Source organism: Carcharhinus amblyrhynchos, unplaced genomic scaffold, assembly GCF_965287045.1.
Source record: "Carcharhinus amblyrhynchos unplaced genomic scaffold, sCarAmb.v2.hapA scaffold_384, whole genome shotgun sequence".
Classification (NCBI taxonomy): Eukaryota; Metazoa; Chordata; class Chondrichthyes; order Carcharhiniformes; family Carcharhinidae; genus Carcharhinus; species Carcharhinus amblyrhynchos.
This window is the reverse complement of record NW_027650124.1, coordinates 87,009-105,231: the sequence shown is the minus strand read 5'-3', so window position 1 is coordinate 105,231 and position 18,223 is coordinate 87,009. Positions and strand designations below refer to the sequence as shown.

Genomic DNA, 18,223 nt, shown 5'->3' with positions numbered 1-18,223 from the left:
AATCCCTCTAACCTCCACATCCCTGGACACTAAGGGGCAATTTCTTAGTGCGGCCAATCAAACCTAACCCGCACATCTTTGGACTGTGGGAGGAAACCGGAGCACCCAGAGGAAACCCACGCAGACACGGGGAGAATGTGCAAACTCCGCACAGACAGGGACCCGAGCCGGGAATCGAACCCAGGACCCTGGAGCTGTGAAGCAGCAGTGCTAACCCACTGTGCCATCGTGCTGTCCATGGGAGGCAAGTTCGCACTTTGGGTTTAATCGCAGCAACAGAAGCATAAACCTTTCGTTCCCGTAGATGTGGCCACCCCCCTCTGCACGTTTCCCAGTGGATGTAATGGAACAAAGAATAAAGAACAAAGAACAAAAACAGCCCGGGAGACAGGCCCTTCGGCCCAACGAGCCCGCGCCGCCGTTTCAACATTGTGAGTCCCCTCTTCCACCCATGACCCATGTCTACGCTTATGGCACTCCACATCGGAAACCAGATTGAGGGGAGACTAATTTAGGGGCAATTTGTTAGACCAATCAGCCTAATAGCACATCTTTGGGGTGTGGGAGGAAACCGGAGCACCCGGAGAAAACCCACGCAGGCACGGGGAGAATGCGCAAACTCCCACAGACACCGGCCCAAATCCATGTATCTGCACAGCAAACAGTGATAGTCACTGAGCTGTCGTCTTGCCCAGTATCTGGGCCAGTTTAAGCGCACACACTAACGGTGTGAAGCACTAGGCCAATCTCGAAACAACCAACAGCAGCCCCAGTACGACCCATCGCGTGTACGCCCCTCGTTGGACAACAAGGCGGATCGAATCACCTGTGGATTAAAAGAGAAAAACATCAATAACATCTTACGCAAACATTCAGGGGAATCCCCAGAAGCTCAGAAGTAAGACAAGTGAGGCAGAAAATATGTTGGGAGCTCCGTAGGAATCATTGATTCCCAGGGACGTCCCAAGGCTCCTGATCCTTATTTAAAACAGTCTCCTGTATCCCTCCATCACCACCTGTCTCCTATATTCTCATTCAGATCATTAATATAAATGACTAATAACAGTGGGCCCAGCACTGATCCCTGAGGCACACCGCTGGTCACAGGCCTCCAGTTTGAGAAACGACTCTCTACAACCACCCTCTGGCTTCAGTCAAGAAGCCGATTATTCATCCATTTAGATAGCTCACCCTGGATCCCATGAGATTGAACCTTTAACTAGCAACTCACTAGGCGTTGGTGAGACTTTACAAGCCCAGGGAAATTGTGGGGATTATAGATGGTGTGACATGAACCCAAGATCCCGGTTAATGCCGTCCTCATAAGTGCGGGAGTTAGAGTCATACAGCATGGAAACAGGCCCTTCAGCCCAACTTGTCCATGCTCGGGTCGCTGTCTGTGCAGAGTTTGCACATTCTCCCCGTGTCTGCGTGGGTTCTCCTCCGGTTCCCTCCCACAGTCCGAAAGATGTGCAGGTTAGGTGGACTGGCCGTGCTACCATTGCCCCTTAGTGTTCCGAGATGTGTAGGTTAGAGGGATGAGCGGGTAAGGTATGTAGGGATACGTGGGATCGTGGTCGGTGCAGACTTGATGGGCCGAATGGCCCGTTTCCACACGGTAGGGTTTCCATAACTCAGTGAGACTGGCCTAAATCCAGTCCCTAAACGCCCTGATCTCATAAGAACATAAGAACATAAGAAATAGGAGCAGGAGTAGGCCATCCAGCCCTTCGAGCCTGCCCCGCCATTCAATAAGATCATGGCTGATCTGTCGTGGCTCAGTTCCACTTTCCCGCCCTCTCCCCATAACCCTTAATCCCCTCTCTAATCAAAAACCCATCAACCCGCGTCTTAAAAATATTTAGCGAGGCAGCCTCCACCACTTCAACGGGCAGAGAATTCCAGAGATTCACCACCCTTTGAGTGAAGAAGTTCCTCCTCAACTCCGTTCTAAACCGCCCCCCCCCTTTATCTTGAGGCTGTGCCCCCTAGTCCTACTGTCCTTTCTGAGCGGGAAGAGTCTCTCCACCTCTATCCTATCCATCCCATTCATCATCTTATACGTCTCAATGAGATCTCCCCTCATTCTTCTAAACTCTAACGAGTACAAACCTAGTTTATTCAGCCTCTCCTCATAGCTCAACCCCCTCAACTCCGGTATCAGCCTAGTAAACCTCCTCTGCACTCCCTCCAAGGCCAAAATATCCTTGCGTAAGTGCGGCGACCAAAACTGCACACAGTACTCCAGCTGCGGCCTCACCAATGCCCTATACAGCTGCAGCAAGACCTCCCTACTTTTATATTCAATCCCCCTCGCTATGAAGGCCAGCATCCCATTCACCTTCCTGACCACCTGCTGCACCTGCAGGCTGGGTTTTTGCGACCCATGCACAAGGACCCCGAGGTCCCTCTGCACCGTCACCTGCTGCAGTTTTTCGCCACGTAAGTAATAGTCCTTCCTACCATTATTCCTGCCAAAGTGGACCACCTCGCACTTGCCAACATTAAATTCCATTTGCCATTTCCTGGCCCATTCGCCCAGCCTATCTAGATCCTTCTGCAGACTCTCCACACCCTCCGCACAATTTGCCGTTCCACCTGATCTCGGAAGTTCGATCGGACTCAGGACTTGGATGGGAGACTGCCGGGGAAAGTACCAGGTGGCAGGCAGGTTAAAAGAATCCCAATGATACTTTTTTTTTAATTCAAATGCCTTCTAGCAGAAAACGCTGAAGAACAAATTAAATCAAACCACAGTCAAGCTAAAACTAGAGATTTTGCAACTGCCAGCTGTTTGGAAAGTTGGTGAAGACTCAGCGGGAGATTAAGCTCACCAGGAGCAATATTTTTTTTAAAATGTAGAGTGAGTCACCTCTCTAACACGTTGTGAAACTAAAGCCTGCCAACGCATGTCAGTTGTTGCAAAAGACACAACTGGAAATAAATAAGTTATCCCAACTAATATTTAGCTGCATTAATTAGACTGAACAGTTGCTCAATAACCCACATTGCTCTGGTCTTCTGATCTATATAAACCCCAAGCACGGCCCACCAGATTATACAGGTGGACCTGTGGAGCAGCATAGTCTACCATTGTACGCAGACAGAATGAAGTCTTTCATCGCCATCCTCTCCGCGTTGCTGATTCTCCAGGTTTCTGGTAAGCACTGATACGCGTCCGTCCAAGCTCATTTTCGATGACACCTAGAAACACCCAACAGTCCGCCTCGTTGTCCAACAGGGGGAGACACACACGGGGTGGGTCGGACGAGGGCTGCTCTTGGATGTCGCTTAGCAAAGTGTCGAACGCAAACGGCTTAAATTGCGGTCTTTAAAATCCAAAAAAAAGCGTTGCGATTCAGCCCAAGGTTCGAGTTAAGTAGACGAGGTGGGGATCTTAGATGAAAAGTCAATGGGAGGAATGAAGTTCGATATCAGGAGTAACTTCTTCACTCAGAGGTTGACCTTCAATAATCGGTGAAAACACGGCTAAAGAACTGATTCAAAAGCTAATAACAAAGAACAACACAGCGCGGGAAACAGGCCCTTTGGCCCAACGAGCCATCTTGACAATGTGCTTTTCCTCCTCCACCCTTGACCCATGTCTATGCTTATGGTACCCCCATTGGAAACCAGATTCAGGGGAGAATAATTTAGGGACAATTTATTCCCTCCAATCAGCCTAAGAGCACATCTTTGGGGTGTGGGAGGAAACCGGAGCACCCGGAGAAAACCCACGCAGGCACGGGGAGAATGCGCAAACTCCCACACAGACACCGGCCCAAATCCGTGTGTCTGCACAGCAGACAGTGATAGTCACTGAGCTGTCGTGGTGCCCATCTGCTGGTCCAGTTTTAAGCGCACACTAACGACGCAAAGTACTAGGCCACTCTCGAAACATCCAAGAGCAGCCCACGCACAACCCACCGTGTGCACGCCCCTCGTTAGACAACAAGGTGGACCGATGACTTCCTCAGGTAGGTGACTTCCTGGAAGTTGTATTGTGTCTTGGAGGAAGCTTCACAATCTTTGGGGGTTTGGAAAATGATTTCCTTATTGGCTCTTTCTCCCCCCCAGTTTTTCGCCTCTCCCACCCAGTAGGGTTGTGTGGTTTTGGTTTTCAACCCCCAAAGATTATTTAAGCCTCCTCCAATTTATTCCATCGTTCATAGGCAATGCTGTTGAGGGCCAGCACGGCGTCAGACTGATGGGCAGAAGTTCTGAAAGAGGAAGAACCCTGTATTCGTTGTGTCTCTTCACTGCGGAGTTTCCCCTCTAATTCTGCTTAGTTTTGCTAAAATAGGGGCGATAACCTGCGGGAAACTGGGCAGGGAGGTGGTCTGCTGGGCATCACTTGCCACAGAACTGATGAAGGGTAAAATGGAGGAGGGAAACTTCGCAACGGGGAAAAATTTAGTGAGAAAAATAACATTTTAAACTAATACTACAAGTAGGTACGCTAAATAATCCACACACTCTGTCCACCGTGATCAGAATTACTGGTCATCTCCGTTTGTTAACTTTCTACAATTTGTGTACAAGAACGTAACATAAGAACATAAGAAATAGGAGCAGGAGTAGGCCATCTAGCCCCTCGAGCCTGCCCCGCCATTCAATAAGATCATGGCTGATCTGAAGTGGATCAGTTCCACTTTCCCGCTTTCTCCCCTGTCTATCAGAAACCCATCTACCCGTGACTTAAATATATTTAGCGAGGTAGCCTCCACCACTTCAACGGGCAGAGAATTCCAGAGATTCACCACCCTTTGAGTGAAGAAGTTCCTCCTCAACTCTGTTCTAAACTGCCCCCCCTTATCTTGAGGCTGTGCCCTCTAGTCCTGCTGTCCCTTCTAAGCGGGAAGAATCTCTCTACCTCTACCCTATCCATCCCCTTCATTATCTTATACGTCTCTATAAGATCCCCCCTCATCCTTCTAAACTCCAACGAGTACAGACCCAGTCTATTCAGTCTCTCTCCATAGTCCAAACCCCCTCATCTCCGGTATCAGCCTAGTGAACCTCCTCTGCACTCCCCCCAAGGCCAAAATATCCTTGCACAAGGGGACCAAAACTGCACAAGGAGACCCAAATGTCTCTGAACATTAATTCTTCAATTTGAAAAATATGTTACTTTCCACTCTTACGACCAGGTGAATAACCTCACACGTGTCCACACCGTACACTATTAGCCATTTCCTTACTCAATACCCCTTGGCTATTTCTTTGCATCCTGCTTGTCTCGTATCACCGTGTAACCTTTGGTGTTGCTGGCGAACCTTACCCTGAGATTCCTCGGCTGAATCTGGACTGTTTCCTCAAGATAAAGGGGGGGCAGTTTAGATCGGAGTTGAGGAGGAACTTCTTCACTCAAAAGGGTGGGGAATCTCTGGAATTCTCTGCCCGTTGAAGTGGTGGAGGCTGCCTCGCTAAATATTTTTAAGAAGCGGGTTGATGGGTTTTTGATAAGAGAGGGGATTAAGGGTTATGGGGAGAGGGCGGGAATGTGGAACTGAGCCACGACAGATCAGCCATGATCTTATTGAATGGCGGGGCAGGCTCGAAGGGCTAGGTGGCCTACTCCTGCTCCTATTTCTTATGGAACGACTGTGCCCGGAGTTTGGAGGGTTGCGGGGATGGGGAAACAGGATCCCTGCTTTTGACTGGAATGTACTAACCGGGCTCCACTTCTCTCCTCCATCCAGGGCAATCTCTCACGCAAGTCTTAGACGATGCAATCGATCAGCTGAATGAAGAATCCACCATCGATAATCTCGTCTCTGTGACCGGATCGGAACAAACAAAGGTTTGTCACCCCCCCGCCAAAACCACAATGAGATTCCACCTTCCATTCTCTCAACCGGCGAAACTCAATCTTCCAACACTTTAGATCGTTTCAACATTCTCTGATTTCGGAGCGACCGACATGTCCTGTCTAGCGATAATTTTTAAAACGCAATTTCATAACTCGTTACAGTCCAGGCTTAGCCGAGGAATCTCAGGGTAAGGTTCGCCGGCGACACCAAGGGTTACACGGTAATACGAGACAAGCAGGATGCAAAGAAATAGCCAAGGGGTATTGAGTAAGGAAATGGCTAATAGTGTACGGTGTGGACACGTGTGAGGTTATTCACCTGGTCGTAAGAATGGAAAGTAAAATATTTTTCAAATTGAAGAATTAATGTTCAGAGACATTTGGGTCTCTTTGTGCATAAATTGTAGAAAGTTAACAAGCAGATATGACCAGTAATTCTGATGTGGAGATCAGCGTTGGACTGGGGTAAACACAATACAAAGCCTGACAACACCAGGTTTAAGTCCAACCAGTTTATTTGATAAAATCTGGTGTTCTCAGACTTTGTACAGTAATTCTGATCACGGTGGAATGAGTGTGTGGATTATTTAGAATCATAGAAACCCTACAGTGCAGGGAGAGGCCCTTCAGCCCATCGAGTCTGCACCGAACACAGTCCCACCCAGGCCCTACCCCCCTATCATACCCACTAATCCCTCTAACCTACACATCACAGTACACTAAGGGGCAATTTCTTAGCGCAGCCAATCCACCTAACCCGCGCACCTTTGGACTGTGGGAGGAAACCGGAGCACCCGGAGGAAACCCACGCAGACACAGGGAGAATGTGCAGACTCCGCACAGACAGTGACCCCGAGCCGGGAATCGAACCCAGGACCCTGGAGCTGTGGAGCAGCAGCGCTAACCCGCTGTGCCACCGTTTAGCGTGTCTGCTCATAGTATGAGTTTAAAACTTTACTCACTAAAATTGTTCAACCTCACAGCTCGTTGCCCGAATCAAAGAGACTTTAACTTGGCTTCTTCCAGAAGGATTGAGTCATTATAAAACAAATTTCCTTTCTACATGTTGCAACAACTGGTTAACGCACTTGTAATCTGGCTGTATGAGTTAGCACACGCAAGTACACATGGCTGTAATCTCCGCAGAACTTAGCGGTTAGAAAATCTTTTGTAAAGTGGGAGCAGTTATTCAGATCTGTTCTGCCAGTCAATATGATCATGTTCTACCTCAACATCAAACTTCTGCATTTAGTGTCTGGAAATCTACCTAGTTCTTTCCTGAATAGATTCAATGAGTTGGAGAACTCTGTAGATTCGCCATCCTCTGAGTGAAGGTGTTTTGTCCTCGTCTGTGTCCTGACCCCACATCCTGAGACTATGACCCCCCTCCCCTCCCACCCACCCTCGTTCCAGACCCTCCAGCCAAAAGCAACCGCACCTCTGCATTCTGTGAACCGCATTCACAGGTTTTAAGTGGGTCCGCCTGGTTGTCCAACGAGGGGCATACACGCGATGGGTCGTACTGGGGCTGCTCTTGGATGTTCGAGAATGGCCTAGTGCTTCATGTCGTTAGTGTGTGCGCTTAAACTGGACCAGATACTGGGCAACACGACAGCTCAGTGACTATCACTGATTGCTGTGCAGATACATGGATTTGGGGCCGGTGTCTGTGGGAGTTTGCGCATTCTCCCCGTGTCTACGTGGGTGTGCTCCGGTTTCCTCCCACACCCCAAAGGTGTGCTCTTAGGCTGACTGGAGGTAATAAATTGTCCCTAAATTAGTTTTCCCTCAATGTGGATGGCCATAAAACATTAGATAAGGGTCATGGGTGGAGGAGGGGACTGGTAATGTTAAAATGGCAGCGTGGGCTCGTTGGGTCAAAGGGCCTGTTTCCCGGGATGTTTTTGTTCTTTGCTCTGTATCCAGTCTGTCCAGCCCTGTCAAAATTCTGTTTCAATTAGATTTCTCCTTCTCATTCTTCCAAATGAGAATTCAGGCCAAATCTCTCCTCATCGGCCAATCTTGCCATCATTCTGGTGAACATTCACTGCACTCTTTGTGGCAAGTGTATCCTCTCTTAGAGAAGGGGGCCAAAACTGCACTGTTGGTGTAGTTATTTAATCTTTTGTCCAATCTCCACCACCCACCGTGACAGGTTAATGCATTACAAAGATCTCTAGAAGTTAAGAATCTCAAGGTATTTTGTTACTTTGCTCGTAAAGAGGAGAAATAATTTTAAGTTGGATTGTTGCTTCACCCGGAGATTTCCCTGCTCCCGCAAAACCTTTCCAAACAGTAAATCCAAATTTGTGGTTGTAATCTGGGCTGAACGGTCTTTAGCACGTATCAGAGAGGGCGTGAGAATCTTTCGTTCTATTTTGCTTTTCCTTCCATTCACACATCAGTCGGAAACTGCCCTCCAGCTGAACACGCATGAGGGTTTGAAGGGTTGGCCTAAACTACAATATATTAGAGGGAGTGCAGAGGAGGTTCACTAGGCTGATACCGGAGATGAGGGGGTTGGACTATGAAGAGAGACTGAATAGACTGGGTCTGTACTCGTTGGAGTTTAGAAGGATGAGGGGGGGGGATCTTATAGAGGCGTATAAGATAATGAAGGGGATGGATAGGGTAGAGGTAGAGAGATTCTTCCCGCTTAGAAAGGACAGCAGGACTAGAGGGCACAGCCTCAAGATAAAAGGGGGAGGCAGTTTAGATCGGAGTTGAGGAGGAACTTCTTCACTCAAAGGGTGGTGAATCTCTGGAATTCTCTGCCCGTTGAAGTGGAGGAGGCTGCCTCGCTGAATATATTTAAGTCACGGGTAGATAGGTTTCTGACAGACAGGGGAGAAAGCGGGAAAGTGGAACTGATCCACTTCAGATCAGCCATGATCTTATTGAATGGCGGGGCAGGCTCGAAGGGCTAGATGGCCTACTCCTGCTCCTATTTCTTAAGTTATGTACAAATGATCCTTTTTTTATTACAGATTAAGACAAGGATCTATCAATCCCTCCAATCACATTATTCACACCATCATTTCATAAATGCTGCCGCTGATTAGAATCTGAATCTCACATTGTTCCTGTTCAAATTCATACTTAGCGTTGCCTATTCCCTTCTATTATTTTTACACAGGTTATTCTTACTAAGCAAGGCTTGAATGTCACATTAAAACTGAACGTCCAGGAAACTATCTGCACTAAAGATTCTGCTGGCCTTTTTTCAGACTGTACGTTGAAACCATCAAATGTTGCGGTAAGTATTGTATTTAAAGTTTCTCCACCACAAGTAAGGCTTACATTAACACGATTCAATCTTTTCTCCTGTTTACATTCAAGGTAAGCGTGGTGGGAATTACAATGAGCTCCTACACAGAAACATAGAACAGTACAGCACAGTACAGGCCCTTCGGCCCTCGATGTTGTGCCGAGCTATGTCCGAACCCAAGATCAAGCTATCTCACTCCCTATCATTCTGGAGTGCTCCATGAGCCTATCCAATAACCGCCTGAAAGTTCCTAAAGTGTCCGACTCCGCTATCACAGCAGGCAGTCCATTCCACACCCCAACCACTCTCTGAGTAAAGAATCTACCTCGGACATCCCTCCTATATCTCCCACCTTATAGTTATACCGTGTAGTTAGCTCCTGTAACAAGGTTCCTCCTGATGGAAACATGGTGCTCAAAGCTCTGACTTCGTACTAATGTAACAGGGTACAGGTGTACACCCAAACTGCACTACTGTTCAAATCACTATTGAATGGGTCAGAAAGGATATTTCGACTCACCTGGCAGTAGATAGATCATAAGATATAGGAGTAGAATTAGGCCATTCGGCCCATCGAGCCTGCTCCACCATTCAAACATGGCTGATATGATTCTCATTCCCATTCTCCTGCCTTCTCTCCTTAATCCTTGATCCCCTTGTCTATCTATCTATCTATCCAACTATCTACCTATCTATCTACCTATCTACCCATCTATCTATCTATCTACCTATCTATCCATCTATCTATCTATCTATCTACCTATCTATCCATCTATCTATCTATCTATCTACCTATCTATCCATCTATCTATCTATCTATCTATCCATCTATCTATCTATCCACCTATCTATCTATCTATCTATCTACCTATCTATCCATCTATCTATCTATCTATCTACCTATCTATCCATCTATCTATCTATCTACCTATCTATCTATCCATCTATCTATCTATCTAACTATCTATCCATGTATCTATCTATCTATCTATCCATCTATCTATCTACCCATCTATCTATCTATCTATCTATCCATCTATCTATCTACCCATCTATCTATCTATCTACCTTTGTCTGTCTATCCGTCTATTTGTCTATCCATCTATCCATCCATTGGTCCATCTATCCATCTATCTACCTATGTATCCATCTATCTATCTATCTATCTATCTATCTATCTATCTATCTATCTACCTATCTATCTATCTATCTATCTATCTACCTATCTATCTATCTGTCTATCCGTCTGTTCGTCTATCTGTCCATCTTTCTATCTATCTATCTATCTATGTATCTATATGTCTACCTTTCTGTCTATCTATCTGTCTATCAACGGTCTATCTACACAGTAGCACAGTGGTTAGCACTGCTGCTTCACAGCCCCAGGGATCTGGGTTCGATTCCCGGCTCGGGTCACTCGATTCACACCAGCAGGGGGAGTGCAGGGGCTGGCGTCAGTGTGCTGAGCGAGCCACCAATCTGTCAGTAGGAGATTGGCACATGTGCACTGCCGTCTGTGTCACCCTCTCTCTTATTCCCAGCTCCGATTGCACCCCCCCTCCCCCACCCCACTTCCTAATTCCTCCTTATTGCAGAGTATGCAGTGGGGTCCCCCCCCCCCCCCCCCGCCGCTTGCCTGGGAAGTGCTAGGCACCCCAAGGGGAGCGCTGTGCCCCTACCTCGTGGTGTAGGGAGGGCTCGGCGACCTCTGTCCCCACCAGCCAGGTGACCACGTCTGGGTCCCTGCTTACGGGACCGGCTTTGACCCTCGGTCTCCCAGCAGGGTGGGGAAAACGCTACAATTCCGGGTGCGCTGGGGAGACGGTGATAAAAATTTCCGTGTTGTGATCAGCCTCGAGCCAGGAGTCAGCGTGAGCCGATTGGGCTTAACAAAAAAAGGATCCGGAAGAGTCACAATCAGCTGGACGCCAGTGCACTCAGCATCCACCCCGCTCAGTCTGCTGCACTAGTCTAGTAGAGCAGCGGGTCTGGAGAATTGCTGTAATATAAGCTTCTTCAATATCCAGTTACTGGAAATGAATGGCATGAGGTTCGAAACATAGAAAAACTACAGCACAAACAGGCCCTTCGGCCCACAAGTTGCGCCGATGATATCCACACCTACTAGGTTTACCTATAACCCTCAATCCTATTAAGTCCCATGTACTCATCCAGAAGTCTCTTGAAAGACCTTATTGAATTTGCCTCCACCACCACCCGATTCCACTCACCCACTACCCTCTGAGTGAAAAACCTACCCCTGATATCTCCTCTGTACCTACTCCCCAGCACCTTAAACCTGTGTCCCTCTCGTAGCAACCATTCCAGCCCTGGGAAAAAGCCTCTGAGAATCCACCCGATCTATACCTCCCCAACATCTTCTACACTTCTATCAGGTCATCTCTCATCCTTCATCTCTCTAAGGAGAAGAGACCGAGCTCCCTCAACCTATCCTCAGAAGGCATGCCACCCAATCCAGGCAACATCCTTGTAAATCTCTTCTGCACCCTTTCAATAGCTTCCACGTCCTTCCTGTAATGAGGTGATCAGAACTGAGCACCGTATTCCAAGAGAGGTCTGACTAGGGTCTTATAAAGCTGCAACATTTTCTCCTGACTGCTAAACTCAATCCCTCGATTGATGAATGCTAAGTTATAGAGTCACAGAGGGTTTACATCATGAAAACAGGCCCTTCGGCCCAACTTGTCCATGCCGCCCTTTTCATTTTAATTGCTAAGCTAATCCCAATTGCCCGCGTTTGGCCCATACCCCTCTATACCCATCTTACCCATGTAACTGTCCAAACGCTTTTTAAAAGACAAAATTGTACCCGCCTCTACTACTACCTCTAGCAGCTCGTTCCAGACACTCAGCACCCTCTGTGTGAAAAAATTGCCCCTCTGGACACTTTTTTATCTCTCCCCTCTCACTTTAAACCTACGCCCTCTAGTTTTAGACTCCCCTACCTTTGGGAAAAGATATTGACTATCTAGCTGATCTGTGCCCCTCATTATTTTATAGACCTCTATAAGATCACCCCTCAGCCTCCTACACTCCAGAGAAAAAAGTCCCAGTCTATCCAGCCTCTCCTTATAACTCAATCCATCAAGTCCTGGTAGCATCCTAGTAAATCTTTTCTGCACTCTTTCTAGTTTAATAATATCCTTTCTATAATAGGGTGACCAGAACTGTACACAGTATTCCAAGTGTGGCCTTACCAATGTCTTGTACAACTTCAACAAGACGTCCCAACTCCTGTATTCAATGTTCTGACCAATGAAACCAAGCATGCTGAATGCCTTCTTCACCACTCTGTCCACTTTCAAGGAGCTATGAACATGTACCCCTAGATCCCTTTGTTCTGTAACTCTCCCCCAACACCCTACCATTAACTGAGTAAGTCCTGCCCTGGTTCAATCGACCAAAATGCATCACCTCGCATTTGTCTAAATTAAACTCCGTCCGCCATTCGTCAGCCCACTGACCCAATTGTTCAAGATCCCGTTGCAATTGGAGATAACTTTCTCCACTGTCCGCTCTGCCACCAATCTTGTTGCCATCTGCAAACTTACTAACCATGCCCCCTATATTCTCGTGAAGGTCTTCTCAATATCATGGAACTGAATTCCCTTTTAAGTGTCAGCTAACATCTAATGCTCTCGGAAGTATCCCTTTTACTCTGAGGAACATCTTGGAAAGCCAAATATACAAAGATGCCTGGAGTTCATTGTGTCACTCTAGAACAAGTTTCGGACTTCCCGTCCGAGAGACAATTTGCTTCCAAAGGGGAATGTCGTAGCTAAGGTCTATCACCATCTCTAAAATCTCAAAAGAACATGCGACGAAAAGTTTGACTGCAGTTAGCTTATTCCTTGTCACATTTTATTTCCATAGATAATCGACACTTGTACATGTATGATGAAGTACGAAAACTGTGTGCTCAACAAGGTTGAGATCACTGGCTGCCCTGAGGTATTATCACCTATCAGTAACATGCTGATACCGTTAGCAGATTCAGCTAGCAACAGCACCAGTGATCTGTCTTCAGCCGGAGGAGGTTCATCCTGAACAAGGAGGTAGGATCACTAATTCTCCCTGGGAGAAATGATGCAGAGATGCCGGCATTGGGCTGGGGGTAAACACAGTAAGAAGTCTCACAGGTTGAAGTCCAACAGATTTAAGACATCTTAAGGTTGCGAGACCTCTAACTGTGTTTACCCCAGTCCAACACTGGCATCTCCACATCATGGGGACAATACACATCTCCTTAACCCGTACTTAATGCTCTCTCCACTCACACTTTAAGACTGTACCTTTAAGACTTGATTACCTGCAAAGACTCGCATTCCAACCATTATTTTGTAAATTGAGTTTGTGTTTTTATACACCCCGATTGTGAACAGAACTGCCCACTCACTTGATGAAGGAGCAGCACTCTGAAAGCTCGTGGCTTTTGCTACCAAATAAACCTGTTGGACTTTAACCTGGTGTTGTGAGACTCCTGACTGTGGAAGGGAGAATGACATCTTTGATGAGAACCTCAGGGGTCCTGATATTACCATTCTGATTCAAAGTACTGACGCAACCCAGATCCGACTGGGAAATCTGCTTTCAGGAGCGCCCGCTCCCCCCACCCTACCCCCCCCAGGCAATTGGGATTAGCTTAGGGCCAGAGGGCCTGTTTCCATGCTGTAAACCTCTATGACTCTAGTAGGGATTAATGGGTGCTTTTTGAATTGGCAGGCAGTAATTAGTGGGGTGCCACTGGGATCGGTGCTGGGACCCCAGCTATTCACAATATTTATGAATGATTTGGATGAGGGAACCAAATGTAACATCTCAAAGTTTGCAGATGATACCAATTTGGGTGGGAAGGTGAACTGTGATGAGGATGCAGAGATCCTTTAGAATGATCTGGACAGGTTGGGTTAGTGGGCAAATCCATGGCAGATGCAGTACAATTTGGATAAATGTGAGGTTATTCACTTTGGAAGCAAAAACAAGGGGGCAGATTACTACCTGAATGGCTGTAAACTGGGAGAGGGGGATGTGAGTAGAGGGATCTGGGTGCTCAAGTCGCTGAGGGTAAGCGCGCAGGTACAGCGGGCAGTAAAGAGGCAAATGGTGTGTTGGCCTTCATAGCGAGAGGTTTCGAGACCAGGAGCAGGGTTGTGTTGTAATTATACAGGGGAGGCCACACCTAGAGTATCGTGAGCAGTTTTGGTCTCCTGTTCTGATGAAGGGTGTTCTTGGTCTGGAGGGAGTACAGCGAAGGTTTACCAGGCTGATTCCCCGGGACTGATGGACGAGGAGAGATTGACGAGGTCAGGATTACTTTCACTAGAGTTCAGATGAATGAGGGAGGGAATCTCATAGAGATTTATAAAATTGTAACAGGACTAGACAGGGTAGATGCAGGGAGGATGTTCCCGATGGTGGGGAGAGTCCAGAACCAGGGGGTCTGAGGATTGGGGGTAGACCATTTAGGACGGAGGTGAGGAGACATTTCTTCGCCCGGTGGAATTCATTCCCACGGGAAGTAGTTGATGCCGAAACATTGAATGTATTCCAGAGGCAGCTGGATATAGCACTTGGTGCGAATGGGATTAAAGGTGACGGGGAGAAAGCAGGATTAGGCTGTTGAGTTGGACAATCAGCCATGATCGAAATGAGTGTTGTGGAGTTGTTGGATTGGGGTCGGCACAGTAAGAAATCTCACGGCACCAGGTTAAAATCCAACAGGTTTATTTGGTAGTACGAGCTTTCGGAGCGTTGCTCCTTCACCAGGCACTTACCTGGTGTTGAGACTACTTCCCATCACCCTATTGAATGGCAGAGCAGGCTCGAAGGGCCAAATGGCCTCCTCCTGCTCCGATCTTCTCTGTTTCCATATTGTTCTGCTGATCTCTGGTCTCGGGTTAGGGGAACATACGGTGCGCTGGAATATTTGCGTTCACTTTCACTCGGAAGAGAACGCACCCAATTGTGGACAGCAGCTCGCAAACACCGTGCAGCTTGTCGCAGAGAAGGTTTTATCTTGTTGGCTCAGTGCTTATAAGAAATACCGAGTAAATTCTCGTAAAAGGATGTGTCCGAACATTTTCCAATCAGGAAAGGAAGAGGAGGCACACCCAGAATAGACCAGTCGATGGTGCTCACCTCAGGAATACCTGAGGCAATTGAAAGTTCCACTGTTATTTATCACTAGATTACATTTCCAATAGGAACTGCACTGGGAATGTCTAACCTTCAGAATGTTGGAAAAATTAATATTATTCCATCTGTTAATTTCAGGATTAACAAGAAAATTGGAAGGATGGCAAATGGATCGGAACCAAGGATAAAATTCTGCAAAACTTCATGTTATTTCTCAATCTTGCTTCTGTGGAACGATTTTACTCCTCAATAGCTAATGTACTCTGGGTTCTGTAAGCTGGTGTGAAGTGTCCGTTATTCCTTTTTAAAGAATGGCCCTTCTTTCTGATCTAATCCTTCATGGTCTGAGTTCTCAGGAGATCAGCCACGGAGCTGTGCAGGTCTACACGGCCAGATGTTGACGGAAATGTATTGAAGCTCTCTGCCTCTGGCCACTTGTTGGCCTTGAGATGAACCCAACCTCACCTCCCACTACGGGAAGGGAGATCTATAGAGAATGTGCCCCAACCAGATAGATGCCTATGCCCCCTTTGATTTGCTCTGTTGAATAACAGGCTAGACCAGGAACATTTTAACATTCTTGGATCAGGGCTGCCAGCTCTAACCTTTTACAGTGTCCCACGGGGACTAGGAATAGAAATACTTCTTCCCGTAACCCCTCTTCACCCCAATTAGTTCCTCAAGGAAGCCTTCGACCTCCAGCGTACCACAATTAACTCTCTCCTGACGACCAGGGCTAATCTCTGATGCCTGGCTTCCTCTGAAGCAGCTTGTCAAAGCAGTCTGGGACTATGGGCAGAGCAGTGAGAATATAAGATCTTTCAGTCTGGCAGGTTATCTCAAAAGTTGGGCTGGGTTTTCCCTGCAGAGCCTCCAACAACTTTGGAATAAACATTGGAGATAAATTCCCACGTCGTCACAAACCAGAGCTGAAAATCCCAGAGCGTGCTACTATTTAATGTTGTTGTTTAGCCTTTATCATATCCTCAGAGGTATTTAATTCGGGGTACTGTACTGACTGCTTTCAATTGCATCAATAAAATAAAAGCAAAGCCAATCTGTCTTAGGGTTACGAATTCTTTTCTTACAATATGGAGATAATGTTTTCATTACATATCATTGGCTACAGTTCCAGCCCAGGCTCCATCAAATTAGATCGACTGATGGCCCCCCCCGTGTACTTTGAGTTTGTTTAACACTACCTCCCCACCAACCCCGGCTTGGGTCTGTGTCTCTCCCAGCACCCCCACTGTGAGGGGAGGTCCTTTCCGTGGCTTCGGGGAAGGACAGTGAGAAGTCTCCCAACACCAGGTTAAAGTCCAACAGGTTTATTTGGTAGTAAACGCCGCTAGCATTCGGAGCACTCCTTGAGTGTAAGGTTCTGGTCAGAGAAGGACATATAAAGGCACACACGGTTGACAGAATACTGATCAGAATGTGAGACTTCACAGCTAATCTGCTATTCAAGTCCGAAAGGTGCAGACCATGTGAGTGGAGAGGGCGTTAAGCGCAGGTTAAAGAGATGTGTATTGTCTCCAGACAGGACAGTGAGTGAGAGGTTGCCCATCCCACTGCCCATCCCAAGGAGGAGCTAGGGACGGACAATAAATGCAGCGACACCCATGGCCCAGGAATGGATGAAAGAAAACTAGCATCCCAGGCTCACTTGGAATGCTTAAATTCTAATCTAAATACATTCTAAATATTACAATCAGCCTTGCCCCCTTTACAGCACTGACCCTCCGACAGTGCGGCACTCCCTCAGCACTGACCCTCCGACAGTGCGGCGCTCCTTCAGCACTGACCCTCCGACAGTGCGGCACTCCCTCAGCACTGACCCTCTGACAGTGCGGCACTCCCTCAGCACTGACCCTCTGACAGTGCGGCACTCCCTCAGCACTGACCCTCTGACAGTGCGGCGCTCCCTCAGCACTGACCCTCTGACAGTGCGGCGCTCCCTCGCACTGACCCTCCATCCTCCGACACCATGTCTCCCCGGGTCCCTGGCGCTGTGAGACAGCAGTGTTAACCCACCGTGTCTCCCTGGCACTGTGAGACAGCAGTGTTAACCCACCATGTCTCCCTGGCACTGTGAGAGAGCAGTGTTAACCCACCATGTCTCCCTGGCACTGTGAGACAGCAGTGTTAACCCACCGTGTCTCCCTGGCACTGTGAGGGAGCAGTGTTAACCCACCATGTCTCCCTGGCACTGTGAGGGAACAGTGTTAACCCACCATGTCTCCCTGGCACTGTGAGACAGCAGTGTTAACCCACCATGTCTCCCTGGCACTGTGAGACAGCAGTGTTAACCCACCGTGTCTCCCTGGCACTGTGAGACAGCAGTGTTAACCCACCGTGTCTCCCTGGCACTGTGAGGGAGCAGTGTTAACCCACCATGTCTCCCTGGCACTGTGAGGGAGCAGTGTTAACCCACCGTGTCTCCCTGGCACTGTGAGGGAGCAGTGTTAACCCACCATGTCTCCCTGGCACTGTGAGAGAGCAGTGTTAACCCACCATGTCTCCCTGGCACTGTGAGACAGCAGTGTTAACCCACCATGTCTCCCTGGCACTGTGAGACAGCAGTGTTAACCCACCGTGTCTCCCTGGCACTGTGAGACAGCAGTGTTAACCCACCATGTCTCCCTGGCACTGTGAGGGAGCAGTGTTAACCCACCGTGTCTCCCTGGCACTGTGAGGGAACAGTGTTAACCCACCGTGTCTCCCTGGCACTGTGAGACAGCAGTGTTAACCCACCATGTCTCCCTGGCACTGTGAGGGAGCAGTGTTAACCCACCGTGTCTCCCTGGCACTGTGAGGGAGCAGTGTTAACCCACCGTGTCTCCCTGGCACTGTGAGACAGCAGTGTTAACCCACCGTGTCTCCCTGGCACTGTGAGGGAACAGTGTTAACCCACCATGTCTCCCTGGCACTGTGAGGGAACAGTGTTAACCCACCATGTCTCCCTGGCACTGTGAGGGAGCAGTGTT

The 18,223-nt window shown here is 48.0% G+C and overlaps 1 protein-coding gene across 1 annotated transcript; it reads left to right on the top strand.

Annotated features, from left to right (window-relative positions):
- The first annotated feature begins 3,051 nt into the window (after positions 1-3,051).
- Positions 3,052-16,297, top strand: LOC145339290 (uncharacterized). The gene is made up of 5 exons (XM_080183711.1): positions 3,052-3,160; positions 5,703-5,803; positions 8,949-9,068; positions 12,975-13,156; positions 15,375-16,297. Exons 1-4 carry the CDS (start codon positions 3,109-3,111, stop codon positions 13,146-13,148), a joined length of 447 nt encoding a protein of 148 aa, XP_080039837.1. The 5' UTR covers positions 3,052-3,108; the 3' UTR covers positions 13,149-13,156; positions 15,375-16,297.
- The last annotated feature ends 1,926 nt before the right edge of the window (positions 16,298-18,223 follow it).